Source organism: Myodes glareolus, chromosome 22 (genome assembly GCF_982192425.1).
Source record: "Myodes glareolus chromosome 22, mMyoGla1.1, whole genome shotgun sequence".
Lineage (NCBI taxonomy): Eukaryota > Metazoa > Chordata > Mammalia > Rodentia > Cricetidae > Myodes > Myodes glareolus.
Window position 1 is genome coordinate 13,090,066 of NC_142047.1, and position 17,153 is coordinate 13,107,218.

Sequence of the window (17,153 nt, forward strand, 5' to 3'; positions counted from 1 at the left end):
TGGCTGGACCTGGAATGTCTGGGCCCAGTTCTTCATTCAGTGGTGGTGGCAGAATGTGGCAGCTTCTGCTTATTGAGGTGAGCACTGGCTCTCAGAGGCCTTTTGCTCTGAAGGCAGTGGAAGCTGGATATCAGGTCGCTCTTGTGAGGATGGGTCTGTGGGCTGCTGCAGACTGGGCTGACTCCTTCTGTGCGCTTCCTCAGCACGTGCCTCTTGCAAACCTCTTCTGGGGGCAGGGTCTTTTAAAGCTGGAGCTGAGGTAGGGGGTGGAGGGCATTGTGGGAGCAGGCTGGAAGACTGGGGCCTGCTCCAAGGGCTTCTAAGGACTGGGTACCCAATACCATGTCCACTTTGGGAAGTGATTTTTTTTTTGATGGACTGATTCCTCAAAGGCAAAACCCTGTGAGCCAATACAGCCTTGCCTTTCCCCGGAGCAGTTCTCAGCCATTTCCAGAGTCTCCTACCAGGATGGACCTTTTAAGGAGACTGGGGCCAGCGGGAATATAGCCTGGCTTTCCAGCAGACTGGCTTCTCTTCTTCCCTCTGCCTCCTCACTGCCTGAGAACTCTAGACCTGCTGACACAGTGACTTTGTCTCCAAGTGCCCAGGGGGCAGTGCAGCCAGCACAGGCATTGCTCAGCATAGCTGTGAGCTAGAACCTGTAAGTCAGGTGCAGGGGGTGGGGCTGAGGAGACTCCTCCCCTGCTCCTCCCTAGAGCATCCTTCTATCTCTGCCTGGGCCCCTTCCCCTCTCCTCATGGCAGGAACTCATTTATAAGATCTTAAAAAAAAAAATCCAGATTTTGATTTGTGTGTGAGAGAGAGTATTTTGCTTGAATGTGTGTATGTGTACCGTGTGCATGCCTGGTGTCCTTGGGGTTCAGAAGAGGGGGTTGGATTCCCTGGAACTAGAGTTATAGGTGTTTGTGACCCACCATGTGGGTGCTAGGAACTGACCCTGGGTCCTCTGTAGGAGTGCAAGTGCTTTTAATCACTGACCCATCTCTCTAGCTCTACAAATGCCTTTTTAAAAAATGTGTTTGCCTGTGTGAGCTCATGTGTGTGACCTGAGTGTCATCCTTAGAAACATTGTCTGCATCATTTTGGACAGGATCTCTTCTTAACCTGGAGATCACCAGTTCAGCCAGCCTTGGCACTGAGGAGCCCCAGGGCTCCACCTGTCCCTGCCTCCTCAGCACTGGGATGACAGGCCTGGTTTTCCCTGTGGGTCCCAGTAATTGAACCCACGTCATCATTCTTGTGACCTGAGTACCTTGGTCAGAGCCATTTCTCCAGGTCCCCGATTGTAGATTTCTCACGTCTAAAGTGAGGGGGGAGCATGAATGAGGAGCTGCAGAAATCAGTATATAGGCTCTCCTCCTCCCTTCCCTCTGATGAAGTGTGTGCTGTATAGCACAGGCTTGCTAAGGGGAACCAGACAAACCCATGAGCCATGGAGGCCAGAGCAAACCCCTGCCCGTGTCACGCCTGGTTAGTAGGAAAGACAATGGACAAGATGAAGATGAAAAATACGGTGGTCTCTTAAATACAGTGTGTGGGGAAATTAAACAGAGAAAAGAGTTGAAATAAGTGATCCTTGAATAGAAACCTAGAGGAAGCCAGGGAAGAAATTCTGTTGGTATCTGAAGAAAGTCTTTCAGAAGTACAGACAATGCATGCAAAGGCTCTGTAGAGGAAACATGCCCGGGATGCTTAGAAAACCTGGAACATGGTGGGTGGAGTTCAGGACTAAAACAAAGCATAGACGAGACAGGCCAAGGGGGGCAGTAAAGGCTCCTGGACAGTGAAGAGGACCTCAGCTTTTCTTCCAAGGGAGATGAGACCTGCTGATAGGTTGTGAGTGCTTGCGTGTTCTATAAACTGGAATCTTCTGCTTGCCTTCCCCCATCCCAACATTACTCTTGCTTCGTCAAGATGTGGGGTGTCTTCTAGCCCCCTGGCCTGAATGAGAGAATCTAGGACTCTTGGGCTCACTGGGAATCTGGATGCAGAGATGAAAATTGTGAGAAAAAGGAAGAGCCCCTCCTCCTGAGAGGGCTCAAAGCCCTGAGGCCTGGCTCCGCCCACCCTGAAGTAGAGCACAGGCTCTCTGAACTGTGCCAGCGCACAGCCTAGAAGCTCTAGAAGGCTCCTCCTGACTCAGAAAGTGGAGGCGGGCCTTAGACTGCATCCTTAAAGGGCCTTAATGCCCATGATGTTGAGAGCTTGCTTTGTGTGGCCAGAGCATAGGACCCGCCGTCAGTGACTCATACTCGGGGTCTGTGAAATGACATTGGGAGCTTGTGTGTTTAGATTTGACAAAAAGAAGAGGAAATAGTATCAGGAACTGAGCCTGAGGGATGTGGGTCTGTCATTGCAGGGACTCAGGAGGCAGAGGCTGGAGAGTTGCAGGTGTCAGGCTTGCCTGGGCTGCAGAGTGACTTTGAGGCCAGCCTGGGTGACTGTGCAAGACAAGACCCTGTCTTGAGATAAAAAGTAAGAAGAGGGTTGAGATTATGGCTTGTTAGAATGCCTGAGACCTAGGGTTCTCTCCCCAGCATTGTCAGAACTGATAAATAGAACACAATGAAGTTGCAAAGAAGAAATGGAGTTTCTCTTTCGCTCATCTGCATGCCAAGCCATCCTTTCAGATCTCGGGGATTCTGAGTTCTGAAACCCAGGCAATAGGAACCTTGCTGACACAGCAGTACCTAAACATGGTGCCAGCTGCTGCAAAGGCAGTTTCACGGCAGCCATCTGGGGACAGGAAGCCAAGGAATGCCAGAGGGAGATAGTGGCTCCACGAAGAAGCAGCCACCCAGGCTGGGAAGGCTGACTGAGAGAGAACGCGAGTCTCATTCAAATTGCCAGCGCCAGCAAGGGCTTGGCCTTGCTTTCTGTGTGTGCAAATATTGGCTCTTGTTTTCCAGGCTGCAGGGTGAGACAGAGGGGAGTCTTTGCAGTGCTTTGTTCTGGGTCCGGTGACTGGCGCTGAGAGGCAAGACGCCAGTCACGGATGGGCTGTGAGTCGCTTTTGTTGTCTTCCTGAATTGCTGTTTGCAGCTGGGCACTGAGACTGATACCAAACAGAAAAGGCCTGACCGTCCCTCCTTCCTGAGATGCCTCTTCCTCCATTTCCTGTCTCCTCCTTTACCTTTCCACCTAGAAAATGGATTTAGGCTTCAGTGCCTTCCAGCCTTCTAAGGGGTGGTTTGATGGCACCTCCAGAATACCTTATCCAGTGGCCTGTCATCCCATCACTTGGGAGGCTGAGACAGGAGGCTCCCAGTTCAAGGCTAGAGATTGAGACCCTGGCTCAAAAAACCCAAGCAAACTGCCAAACAGATCTAGACGCAAAGCGGAGACCAAGCCAGTCAGCTTCTCAGAGGGAAGCACTGAGAGGGTCCAAGCTCTCCCAGCCTGTAACTGGAGGCACACTGTTCTTGAGGACACACGTGACACATCTGGCTTTGCAGATAGCAGCCATACATGCTACGCCACTCCCCGCAGTGTCCCGGACAGTGCTCACTCAGGCACTAAGTCAGGCTGGGAACCCATTCTCCCTATCCTCAGGGTGCTGTGGTTGCACATCTAAAATCCACTTGTTCACTCTCAGCCATCCAGCTTCAAGATTGCTAGCTCCATTCCCAAGCTGTTGAACTAGGGTTGCTTCTGAGGGACTGAGCCAGAGAACTCGGACTCTTCTCTGTGAACTAGTCTGTGTGTCAAGACAGAGCAACAGCGTTGGTGCTCCCAAGGGACCCAACAGACAGTTCCTGGGGTGAGGGAGATGGGCAAAGGGAAAGGGTGCGTCCCTTCTCTCAAATATTGTTATATCATCAGATTCCCTTTTCTCCCCGCAAGATGCCTGCTCTGTCTACTTTTATAAAAGATTCATTTTGGTTATGAGGCTTAGCCTTTAATGGGTATGCTGAGCCATCTCTCCAGCCCACAAAAGACTCTCTGTGTGTGTGTGTGTGTGTGTGTGTGTGTGTGTGTGTGTATGTGTGTGTGTGTGTGCGCGCGCGCATGCTTAAGACAGAGAGAGAGAGAGAGAGAGAGAGAGAGCAGTGCCCATGGAGATCAGAAGGTGTCAGATTCAGGCCTGAACTTGAGTCCTCTACACTCTTATCTGCTGAACCGTGTCTCTAGAATCCCACTCCCACCCCAAGACTGAATTTCTCTTGTAGCCCTCACTGGCCTGGAACTGGTTATATAGACCTGGCTGGCCTCAAAATCACAGAGATCTGTCTGCCTTTGCCTCCTAAATATCTAAGATGTTTTCAAGTGACTAATGCCCTGAAATTCAGTACAGTCAGGGTGTCGTACACCTGTGCATCTAGTTCCCTCATGTGAAGCCCTCGCTCTCCCCTCCTGCAGCCCCCAGCTTCCAGGAAGCTACCTTGAAGATCTGCTGATGCTGTGTGTTCCGTACACGGTGGCCATGAGCCCCTTTGTGCCTTGCTCGTTCGGCTCGCCTCATGGTCCCAAGCTGTGTTCGTGGATCAGGGCATCGCTCTTTGGGGCTGTGGAGTAGTCCACACAGGACAGAGACAACCTCCTTACTCTTACCTGCTTGTTTAGAAATGCCCAATTAGGCGTCTTCCACTCTTGGGCAGGTCGAGACCATTCTGCCACTTAGCAGTGTTTGTCTGGCTTCTGATTTTCTAATTCTTTGGGCTCTGTTCCTTAGAGTAAAATCCCAGTGTGGGATGGTAATTCCATATTTAACCTTCCTAGGAAGCACCAGGATAATCAAGGCCACATAGCTCCATGCTCCCTGAGCTGTGCACAGGATTCCAGAGCCCCCAGCCCCCAGCACTTGGCTCTCTCTAGCTTTGTTTCACTCCACTGTGTGGGACTGAGAACTGATCCTGCCCTGTGGTGCTTTCAAGAAATCTTCAGGAGAGGGGTCATGCATGCACGGTGCACGTTTTTTGGGTGTGTATGTGTGCGCATGTACTCGTGCACATACACATGTGCACAGTTCATGGATGGAGGTCAGAAAACAGCTTTCAGGAGTCATTTCTCTCATATCACGTTTGTCCCAGGATCCAGCTCAGGTGGCCAGTACTGTTGCTATACCTTTACCCACCGAGCCGTCTTGTTGGCCCATGTCCATTTTTCTTTTGTTATTTATGCTTTGGGTGTCACAGTAGACTTTTTTTTTTAAATTCATTTATTATGCATTCAATATCTGCCTACACGTGTGCCTGCAGGTCAGAGAGGGCACCAGATCTCATTACAGATGGTTGTGAGCCACCATATGGTTGCTGGGAATTGAACTCAAGACCTTTGGAAGAGCAGGCAATGCTCTTAACCACTGAGCCATCTCTCCAGCCCCCGACGATAATTTTTTTTATGTGTGTGAGTGTATGTACATGTTTGTGTAGGTGTATGCATGTATGGATAGGTGTGTCTGCACGTGTGTGGGTATATACATGCATTAGTAGGTGTGTTTGCACATGTGTGAGTGTGTGTATGCAGAAATCAGAGGTCATCGAGGTCAGCGTCAGGCATCTTTTTCACTTCCTCTGCACCTAAGTTTTGAGACAGAGTATCAATAAACCTAGAGTTGCCCGTTTCAGCTAATTGCTGGCAATCCTTGGGATCCACTTTCCCTCCCCAGTGCCTGGGTTTCAGATGTCCACCAATGTACCCATTTTCCTGTGGTTGCTGGGGCTTCATCTGGGTTCCCTATGCTTGCATAGCAGGCGTTTTACAGAGTGCGCAGTCTTCCCTCCCCCTGACCAGTGTGTTTCACCTCGTTCCTGCCTGCTCTCCACAGCACTCGCTGTCTTACTACAGGCCTGACCGTTGTCATCCTTCCATACGCACACTGGGCCAGTTCCTGGACCCCAGGAATACCAAAATCTGCAGACGTTCAAGCCCTGCCTACCAGGCTTGCACACCTCCTCCCAGAGAGGCCAGCTCATCTCTAGGTGACCTGAGGGCCTAACATGGAGGCACGTCCCTCATTAGTTGCTGCAGCGTGTTGTTTAGGGTCCGTCCGTAAGTGCTCAGCCTGGCACATTTGTCTTCCTCTGAATACTTTTAACCTCCAGGCAGTTGGATTCGTGGATGCTGGCACACGCATGTGGAGGGCCCTGCTCTCTGCGCCGTGGTTCTGTCTGGTGTGCTCCGTGTGCTGGAGTCACTTCACATACCCGCTTCTCCCTGAGTCCGGGGGTTTTGCTCTCATCTGTCCTTGGCCCCGCAGTGGTTGGTGGGAATGCCGTGTGCCCCATAGCCAATGCAGAGCTGCAGCATTTGCAGTGATTACACTGCAGGGGTGGAGACAGACCTGTCCAAGGGGTGGAAAGAGTGAGGGACCTGGAGAACGGGCTGGGGCACTCTTGAACTCAGAGCAGCTGTGATTGCCTGCACAAGATTGTGTCGGCACCTTGTCATGGAGGAAAGAGGGCCTCTCAGGGCCCCATCCTTCCCTGAGGATTTATATGCAGTTAGCGGGGCGACATTTTCTGCAGGGGCGTAGTTGCTGCCTGTGAGCAACCCTAAGTGTGGTGAGCCAGAGAGAGGGCAGAGGGAAGAAACCAGGAGAGGGACTAGGAGAGAAGGGGTCAGCGAGGGGAGGAGGCTCGAATGTGACCCTCATGTGTATCTAGTACATGCTAATAGAAACGTTTTATAAGTCACAGAACTGGGAACTGCAGGGGTGCCTCCCCCAGACAGATGAGGCAGGTGAGTGTGTGTGTCGCTGGGGTAGGGAGGTGAAGGGCTGAGGGGATGAGGGGATGAGGGGTGAGCTAGGGGTGTTGGACTGGGTTGCCGGGAAAGGACAGGATGCTAAGCACAAATCCACTGGTGTTCTGCTCCTTAACCTCCACACTCCCTTCGAGTACATGATCCTGGCCACCATCATTGCCAACTGCATCGTCCTGGCCCTGGAGCAGCACCTCCCAGATGACGACAAGACACCCATGTCTGAGCGGCTGGTGAGCAGTGGGGTGGAGGGGTTCTGGGTGCCTGAGCTGAGAGCTGTGTGGACAAGGCCTGCCTTGCAACGTCACCAGTGACCTGGGGGCCCAGAAGCCCTCACTGCCCGGCCCCACCCTTGAAGCCCAGCAGACCTGGTGTCCACCAGGGCACAGTGGCCATCACACTATCCAGGAAGACATCATGCTCGGTCCAAACTCTACTTTCTCTTTCATGCTCAGAAACAAAATCGTTTATGAAAAAAAAAAAAACGAAATACGGGTATACATAAATATAGAACAGAGCAGTTAACCACTGCGAACCCACGCCTCAGATTCAGTCAGTGAGGCCCCGCTGGCAGCTCTTCCTCAGCCTTTCTTTCCCTCCGTGCTCATCTTCCTCAGCAGAAGTAGGCCACGTCCAGGTCGGCAGCCGCATCCTTGCGTCTGCATAGCTAGAAGTGCAGCTGCCTCGTGTTGCCACGGTAATGCCTCACAGCCAGTCTGTGCCCAGAGTTCATTGCTCAGTTACGTCATTTGGGGGTTGTTTGGTTCTACCAGGAGTCAACACAGACCGTATTTATTTGTTGCCTGTTTGCTGTGTTGCTATACTAAGGAGGAACACAAAGCCTCGCGCATGCTCTGCTGGCTTCTCTGACACTGAGCCATGGCCTAGCCCCTTAGTAGGGGATTCCAGGCAAAAGCTCTGCTCCTGGGCCACACTGTCAGCTTCTCGCTGGTGGACCCTAGACAGGTTCTGCTGCTGGGCCATGCCCTCTTGGCATTCATAACCTCAACCAAGGCAACATCCATATGTTCAGGGTTCCTAGCCCAGGAATGGGTTGTTCTTAGCGTTCTGTCGCTGTGGCACGGTATCTGAGGCAGCTCAACCCCCAGTGTGTGTTCCTTTGGCTTAGATCCAGAGGTCTCGGCCCTTGGTCACTTGGCCTGTTGGGAGGGTTTGCTGCCTTGGGGTCACGCCACCCTCCACCACCCATCCATTGACACTGCCTTCTCCCTTCCAGGATGACACAGAACCATACTTCATCGGAATCTTCTGTTTCGAGGCTGGAATTAAGATCGTGGCTCTCGGCTTTGCCTTCCACAAAGGCTCCTACCTGAGAAACGGCTGGAACGTCATGGACTTTGTCGTGGTGCTAACAGGGTAGGCGACTGCGCCCCATTCTATAGCACATATGTTTCCCGAGGCTTGTCAAGGCCTGGTTAGTATTATGGTATGTGTGCCCCAGGCTGGGCTTGGAAACCTGTGCCCAGTGTTCTCCCCGCCACCTCTGTGTCTATTGGAGCTAAAACAAAGACCTGTTGTAGGGGCAGTTTCTGCTGTGCCTCATGCACGTGATTGTGTGGTCCTCAGCATACCCAGTGGGGCAGGAGACGTTCCCATTCCCAGCCCACCACGGGGGAAGGAAAATATCCTCCAGCTGCTCAGTAGCAGGGCTGGGCCTTAAACCGGCCAACCACGGTGTCTGAGAGCTCCTCCTCATGAGTGGATCTCGTGCTTTGCTTGGAGATGTGGTGCCTTTGTTCCATGGTGGTGACTGTGTGCTGAGGGTTTCTGGCCACATGAACTGGTTTGAACTTTGGCAGGTTTTGCTCATGTCTTTAAGGAATTTTCAGATGTGGGTCCAAGGAACGAACTGTGTCTGAAAAGCAAATGTCTGTACACTTCTCACACTGGTTGCTACAACAGATGGTTCCAAACTAAGAATGACTTCTACTTAATGGAAGTTTGTCAGTCACTGAAAGCCAAAAATGATGCTTTCTAGTTGTCACTCTCGTCTCCTTAAATGATTGACAGCCTAGAGCCCTTGCTGTATTGTGGCTCTTTACTGTCAAACTGCAGTTTTCTGAAATTCTGCATCTGTTAACAATAAACCAGATGGTAAATGATATGGGGATACTGGGATAGTTTGTGGGGCTAGAAAGGGCTTGGACCTTGTCTCCTCGTTTATATTCCAGTGGAAGGGGCTGCGGTAGAGTTCTTGCCTTCCATGAAGTCCTGGGTTTGATCTCCAACAGTACAGGAAAAAATGTTGGCTAGAAGTCACTCATGGAGGCTGGGAAGCCAGAGTTTGTGCTTAGGAGCAAATAGAGATGAATTGGGGAGTGTTCTTTTCATTCTGTTGCTGTGATAAACTGGCCAAAAGCACCTTAGAGGAGGAAGATATTTAACTGATGCTTCCAGGCCATAGTTCATCACTAAGGGATATCAAAGCAGGAACTTGAAGCAGAAACCATGGAGGAACACTGCTTGCAGGCTCCCTCTCTGACTCTTGCTCAGCTGACTCTTTCATACAACTCAGGATCACCTGCCCAGGGAACACACAGCCCTCCTACATCAGTCGACAATCAAGGCCATGTCACAAAGGCTTGACTGTGGACCAGTCCAACCCAAGCAGTCCCTCAACTGAGACTCCCTCAGGCGTTGGCAGTGGAGACTAACTAGGACAGGGACTATGTAGCTAGTCTTTGTAGAGACTCCAAGGACCCTTGTTAGAGCCCAGAGTGGATCTGGTAGTCTTGTACTGTCTGGGGGAGGGGCTCCCTCTCTGCCTTTGCTCTGCTCGCCTCTGGGTCACTCAGATCCGAGTCCCCTCTTCCCTGGACACCTTCTTCTCCTCCCTTTCCTTTGGGCATGTTGTCCTTCCTAGTGGCTCCCACAGCCAACCCAGGTCCTGTTGCTTTTGGTGGATGTCACACATCTTAATCCCTTTCCTTGCCATTATAACAACATGTCTGACATACCCAGCTCGAAGCCTTGTTTTGGCTGGTGGGAGTAAGGCTCCATTCCATGTTTGCTTGTGCTCTTGGGAGAACACTGCCCTGGTGGGAGCTAGCGGTGAAGGCCTCTCTTTGCTCTCCACAGTGTGGAAGAGACAGGTGGAGACAGGGTTAAGGGATGGCCCTAGAGTCCCCCTTTCCCCAGAGAGTTCCCATCTTCGGATAATACCAGCACATTTAAAATCCATCAGAATGACTCTATTGGTTAGGACAGAGTTCACCTCTGGTTGTCTCTGTAAACACCCGGAAAGATGCGCCTGTTTCTGCATGTAGGTGTGACAGTGTATGGGTGTGTGTGAGTGTGTGTTTGTGTGTGCCAGTGTATACGTTAAATGTACATAGGTATGAGTGTAGAGGTGTCTGTGTAGGTACAGGTTATGTGAGTGTGAATGGGTGTGTTTGTGGGTATGTGTTTTGGTATGTGTAGGTGTGTGGATGTGTGGTGCAAATTTGTACCTTTGTAGGTGCGCATGTGGGTGTGTGTGGTTGTGTGTAGCTATGAGTGTGTGTTCCTGCACCTCTGTGCACAGGGGTGTGAGACCAGGGGCCAACCTCCGGTGTGATTCCTCAGGCGGTGCCCACCTTGTTTTCTGAGAGTCTCCCTGGCCTAAAGCTATTCAAGTCAACTAGACTAGCTATCCAGGGAGTCCCAGGTAGCCTGCTGTCTCTGTCTCCAGCACTGGGGTTGCAACCATGTCCATATTTTATAGGGGTTGTAGGAATCTGAACTCAGGTCTTCGCCGTGCAAGAATCGCTTTACTAATGAGACCATTCCGAAACCAGGCCTCCCAGACGTGCTTTAGTGGATCCAATCTCAGAATTGATCACCCATCCTGAGCTAGCTGGGCTCATGCCCCTCAGATCTAGAACACGTTTACCACCATCCCTGCCATCTTACTTGTGTTTCAAGTCCTGTCTCTCCTTAGAGGCGTTCTTGCATGAGTCTGTATCTGGTGCAGTTGGCGTGTTGTGGGGGTCCTGGGCAGGATTGCATAGTCCTTGTGTTTGTGGGGGGCATGCTGGTCATCATGTCGAGTCTTGTGACTTGCGACTTGACATGGAATCAGGCAGTTTTCTCTTCTCTTGCAGCAGGCCAACTGTGTTATAAAAGTGTATGGTAGGGGCTGGGGAGATGGTTTGGTACTTAAGAGCACCTACTGCACTTATAGAAGATTCATGCTTGGTTACAGGCATCCATATCAGGTGAATGTTTGTATCCACCACCACCACCCCTTTTTTAGCAGAGCAGTTTACGTTTGTGTGTGCATGTGTATAGTCTATGTGTTTGTGTGTGTGTGTGTGTGTGTGTAATTGTATCATGTATGTGTGTGTGGTGTGCTGGTGTGTGTGTGTGTGGTGTGCAGTGTGAGTGAGCATCTTTGGTCCATAGTCCTTGACTCTGTGTGCATGTGTGTATGCACATGTGTCATTGATCTGAATTGCCTTATGACTTGGGGGGACCTACCCACTGCCCATCCCTGACTACTCCTCCTCCCACACTCTGTACCTCCTCACCCTCTTCTCCTTTCCTTCCTGTGCAGCCTCTCTCCCTTGTTTATCTGGTCAGCCATTCTTCCCTGTTGTCTGGTAACAATGTTTACCTCAGGCCTAGTGCTCACATCTGTCCCTGGGCTGCTGGTCTCTGACTGCTGAGCTGCCCTAGAGTGATCCTGCAGAGCCAGCCCCCTACCCATCAGCAATGGTGATCTGTACCTTGGGGGCAATGGGACGAGGGCGTTTATTGGGCACTGAGACAAGTGGGGCTTTAATGAGCATTTGCTGATTAGCTAGCTGGCTGTCTTCCATTCCCGAGCGGTCTGCAGCTCTGTCAGCGTTTGTATCTTGTGGACTGCCAGGGCCTTTTGCCTTTGTCTTGTGTGAGATTTAATGGGAAATATCTTCACTGTGGATTTGTTGGGTTTGTAGGGTGGAAAGCGGTTTTTTTTTTCTCTTTGAAAAGGGAGAGAGGAAAAAAGGCCTTGGAGAAATTCTGGTTTTGTGACTTCTGTCAGTTTATTTTTAAGTATACTTTCATTATATTTAAAATTCTAAGGGTTAAAATGTGTGAGATGGACATTTAGGAAATGTGAAATGGGGGGGGGTTGTTCTGAGATGACGGGGTTCATACTGTGATGTTCAGGGAGACAAATGATGTAGACAGATGATAGGCGGATGGATGGATGGATGGATGGATGGATGGATGGATGGATGGATAGATGGAGGTGAATGGTAGGTATGTGGAGGTGAATGAGTAAATAGATGATGGACGGATGGGTGGATGGATGGAAGAGTAGATGGGTGGATAGACAGATGCAGCAAATCACAGATAGGATAGACAGGGAATCGGTGGATAGAATGTAGGTTGTTAGATAGAAAAGTAACTGATTGACAAACAGATGGGATATAGCATATGAGATAGACAAAGGCAGATATTTAGGTATAAGTTTACGTGTGTGTGTGTGTGTGTGTGTATGTGTGTGTGTGCGCACGCGCGCGTGCGTGTGTTACAAATACATGTGGAGGCCAGAGGTTGATGTCTGACGTCTTCCCCAATCACCTGGCACCTTTATTTTATGAGACAAGGTTTTTCACAGAACCTAGAGCTCACTGACCCACCACTCTCTGGGATCAGAGGCATACGGTGCCAAGGCCCAGCTTTTACATGGTTGCTTGGGATTCAGACTCAGGTCCTCACACTTGTGCAGCAGGTACTCCACCCACCGAGCCATCTCCCTAGCCCCCAGGTAAGTTATTAGATAAATGACTGAGATGCAGATTGAGAATAGATCCATGATTGACAGATTGCTGGGACAACAGGGCAGTACACAATAGATGACAACCTGGTGGCTGTTATCCCTGGGCCCCATATGGTAGGAAGAGAGTGGACTGCTCTAAGCTCTCTTCCAACCTTCTCTCTCTCTCTCTCTCTCTCTCACACACACACACACACACACACATACACACACACACACACACACACACACACACACACGAATAAACAAACAAATGGATAAGTTTTAAAGAAAAAAGACAGGACCACAGACTTTAGCGGTAGAGATAGACAGTGCATGGTAGCCAAGGGCCTAGCAGCAAGTCTCACACAGGTAGGTGGTCGGTGAGATAAGCAATTATGCATTTGGAACTTGATGATACTTTTGACCACCAAACATTGTAGAGCACAGTTCAGGACTAGGCTGCCATCAGCTGACAGAGACAGATCGTGTAGTGTTGGGCTCAATCTCAGTGGACTTTAGGCAATGCATCATAGCATGCGGGGCAGTGGCTCAGCATCCCACAGGGAGGGGCTGGGAGCATGACTCAGTGAGTGCTAGGTAAATCACTTGTCAATTGTAAGCAAAGCCTTGGTTTTTCAATCCCTGTGCTTGGGAGCGTATTTAAGATCTTGGGTTCTATCCACAGTAGTACCGCAAACCAAACCAAGCAAACAGAAATCAGAAAGAAATGGAAACTCATAGAGAATTCCCACCTCCTCTGCTCTTTCTGTCGCATGCTTGAGGAACAGATCCGCAGGCATCAAAGGAGTTGACCCAAGTCATAAAGCTCTAATGTTCACTCCATTTTGTTCGATTGAGAAAGCACATCCTGAGTCCACGCCTTCTCCCCGAGGCACTTGCACATGTAAACAGCATCTCGAAATCAACAGCAAACACCGACATCATGCCAATACACAAGTTGCATTTTTTGGTGATGTGTCTCTACAGTCATTTCTGATCACTCTGAGTTCCATGGGCTTCCCCACTGCAGGATAAATGTTTTTGTACACTTCCTGATGCAAGTCGTATAACGAGAGCATTGTGCTTTCCGAGCTTTGGGCTGTTCTCATGAGCAGGGGTGAAGCAGCTTGTGTCAGTGCCTGAGCCCCTCAGTTCTCCAATCAGTCTGCTAAGAGGCTGTGTTGAACCAGGGTCACAGGAGCCCAAGTTAGGCTCCGACTCAGATCTGTGTTTAGCTCAATAGCCTGATGTCTCCTTTCTGGTGTTTGTGGTGCTGGAGTGGACCCAGGACACACTGGGCCACACACACACACACCCCAAGCAGGCATTCTACCACTGGGCCACACCCTCCACCACACACACACCTTCTCCCCACACACACACACCCTTTATTCTGAGACAGGATCTTACAAAATTTCCCAGTTTGGGCTTGAGCTCTGGTAGTCAAAGCTGGTGTTGAACTTGGATTTCTCCTGCCCTAGCCTCCCAGTATCCTGTGCCCCATGCCTGTCTCTGTCTGGTATTAACTACAGAATCCATGCAAAAAAAAAGAAGAAGAAGAAGAAGAAGAAGAAGAAGAAGAAGAGGAAGAGGAAGAGGAAGAGGAAGAGGAAGAGGAAGAAGAAGAAGAAGAAGAAGAGGAGGAGAAGGAAGGAAGAAGAAGAAAATCAAAAGTTGTGGCAGTACAGCCTGTCTGTGCGTAAATTGCTAAGTCCTTCTGATTCCACAATGAAGAAACCGCGGCGGCAGAGGTTAAATAGCTTGCATAGATAAATAGCTTTTCACCTGATGGTGGTGGATTTAAGCCAGGGCAGCTCTCTCCATCAGAATCGGCTGGTTGAGTCTTTAATGATTTCCTCCAAAATCAAAAATTCTTTGGCCATCAACTTGGGAGTTGAAGCAGAGCACTCTAAGAGGTGAAGCCCGGAGCTTCCTTTGTTTGTTCCCCTTATTTGGGTTGCATAAAGATGAGGGAGCAAATATGCAAACGATATTAGCAAAGGGACTGACAAGATGGTCGGGAGAAAACGGTGCTTGCTGCCCAGCCTGATAACACGAGTTGCATCGTCAGGACCCCTGTGGTGGAAGGAGAGAACCAGCTTCTGCAGATCTAGCCTCTGACCTCACAGATGCATGTGCCTCACCCTCGTTACACACTGACTGTAATAATTTAAATACATATTTTACTAGAAGTGACCAGTTGGTGGGAGCCAGAGGTGAAGACGTGGACTTTAGGGTCATGGGAGTCTATGATCTTGGCTGTGGGCCTGGACCTCATCTAAATATTTGCTTTCTTATGAAAAGAGCTGTAGAAATAGTGTCTTCTTGAGCTGTGGCTGGAGTCAGAGACTGGTAAAAGACACATACCATGCATTGAGCCCCAGGCCTTCAGCGGGGAGCCCTGGAGGGTGAGGGGAAAGGAAACTCTATTCTGTGTGTCTCTCGATGGGTGGCAAAGCTCCCCACACCTTGTTCAGGTCACACAAGTTTGGGCAGATTTCTTCTTCCGTCCTCGCTTTGTAAAGCTGTACGGCATACCTGTCAATCCTGAGAGGCTAAGGCAGGACAAACATCAGTTTGACACCAGACTGAATAGTTCCCAGGCAAAGTACCATCTTGGCCACCATACACTCCCATCTCCTTCATCCACGCCATAGGGCTCTCTCCAGCACCACAGTGTCTGGACAGCCCATGTGCCCGAAGCCTAACCTACACTAGGACCTTCTTCAGCCCTTGAGCTGAACAATTGGTACACACTCATCCAACTTCCCAGCTGCTCCAAGAAGTGACCAGGACTTTACCAAGCCTTCCTTCATACCTCCGCATAGCAACAATTCTAGGAATCACTTCCCCAACTAATCCTGGTCGTGGGGCCTTCTTGCCAAGGATCTCCAGTTAAGCCTTAGGAAATCTGGAGCTTTGGAAGGGGTCGGTTTCAGCACGCTGGACAGCACCGTGGCCTCTGCCGGCTGCATGGGAGGCTTCTGCCAGCTGCTGTTGACCTTCTTGCTCAGCATTGAGCTGTCTAGTCCATCTCCCTGTGGGGCTGGAGAAGACATTGTTGTCTGTCCGTCTACAGGGCTGGAGCTGTCCTCCTGAATTGCACTGACAAACGCCAGTCTGCCTCACGCGGGGCATCTGGCCAGTGTCCCTGCAGTTTACAGGCAATGATCTTCCTCCCGGGGCAGCAGGGAGGCCGCTGAGGCAGACACAGGAAATAGTGGAGCGGTAAGGAAGAGGGGACTGTTGGCTGCCAAGCCCAGGATACTGTACATTGTCGTGGTCAGAGGTGCTGGGAAGTAGGTCACCTCCGACTTTGTGGGAAGGATCTAGTCCTGACCCAGAGACACAAGGCCCTCACCTGGGACAGGGCCGTGTGGTTCAGAGGTCAGACAGATGCAGAGAGGCCTAGCAGAGCACATTTATCTCCTTATCTTCCTTCCCTCCTCTTCCCCTCTTCCTCTTCTCCCTCCGCTTCCTCTTCCTTCTCCCCATCTCCCTCCTCCCCCTCCATCTGTAGCTGTATAGCCCACCTGTGTGTGGTCTCTTGGAGACACACAAGCTGCATGGTATCACCACACTGCTTTCCAGTGTTCTCACTTGCTAGCCCAAGATGGCCTCTAAGCTGTGATCTTCCTCCCTCGGCCTCCTGAGCAGCTGAGATATAGGTGGGCAACATTCCTGTCCAGTTTTCTTCTTTAGGTAAGCTGGGTGTGGAACCCAGGACTTCCCACATGCTGGGCGCATGCTGACCCCTCAGCCCCAGCCGCCTGTCACCCTGCAGGGCTTTGGTTCTACTATGCACTCTGGTCTTCAATTGCTCCTTTGGGACACACACAAGTGTGAGTTGCTTGATATCACTCTTCTGAGGCAGCTAGAAGGCACCTTTCAGATGAAGGCTCAGCTCACAACATTGGGCTATGACTGGTGCTGCTAATGTACTGAGTTACTAGAGGCAAAAAACCCAATAGGGGCTTCAGATTTGAGGGGCTGGGATGTGGGCCGCAGTGGAGCGCCTGCCTAGTGAGGGTTGTGGTGTGGCTCAGTGGTAGATCCCCTGCCTAGAATTCCCAGTGAGGGCTGTGGTGTGGCTCAGTAGTAGAGACCTTGCCTAGCATCCCCAGTGGGGGCTGTAGTGTGGCTCAGTGGTGGATCCCCTGCTTAGAATCCCCAGTGGGGGCTGTGGTGTGGCTCAGTGGTAGAGACCCTGCCTAGAATCCCCAGTGGGGGCTAGGGTGTGGCTCAGTGGTAGAGACCCTGCCTAGAATCCTCAGTGGTAGATTTTTAGTCAATGTACAAGACCTTCAGTTCCATCTTCAGAAGATAAAAGAAAATAAAAATAAAACAAAATCTGGACCAGGTGTAATTACTGCTTGTAATCTCAGCACTTGGGAGGCTGTGGCAGAAAGATCACACACACACACATGCATACACACACACACGTTGATAGTAATACTGGAGGATGCAAATATGACACCTGGTGAAACATGGCCTGGTGTCAAAGTCACACCGTGTCCCTGCCATGCCCATCCTCCACTTTTTCAGAATCAAAACGAGAAAGAGAAGCTGAGACTCTTGATCCTCACAGCTCAGTGATAGGCACACACCGGGTTTAAATTGGCACCTTTGGTGGCCATATTCTTTCTTTTCATGCTCAGTAAGGAGAGAGATGGTTGCTGTT

The 17,153-nt window shown here is 50.6% G+C and overlaps 1 protein-coding gene across 6 annotated transcripts in view; it reads left to right on the forward strand.

Annotated features, from left to right (window-relative positions):
* The window catches only part of Cacna1a (calcium voltage-gated channel subunit alpha1 A), a 231,214-nt gene that overhangs the window by 40,994 nt on the left and 173,067 nt on the right, over positions 1–17,153 (forward strand). For all 6 annotated transcript variants that reach the window (XM_087900475.1, XM_087900474.1, XM_087900473.1 and 3 more), the window contains exons 2-3: positions 6,850–6,956; positions 7,961–8,100. In XM_087900475.1, coding sequence (XP_087756601.1) covers positions 6,850–6,956; positions 7,961–8,100 — 247 coding nt within the window. The remainder of the gene's footprint in view (positions 1–6,849; positions 6,957–7,960; positions 8,101–17,153) is intronic.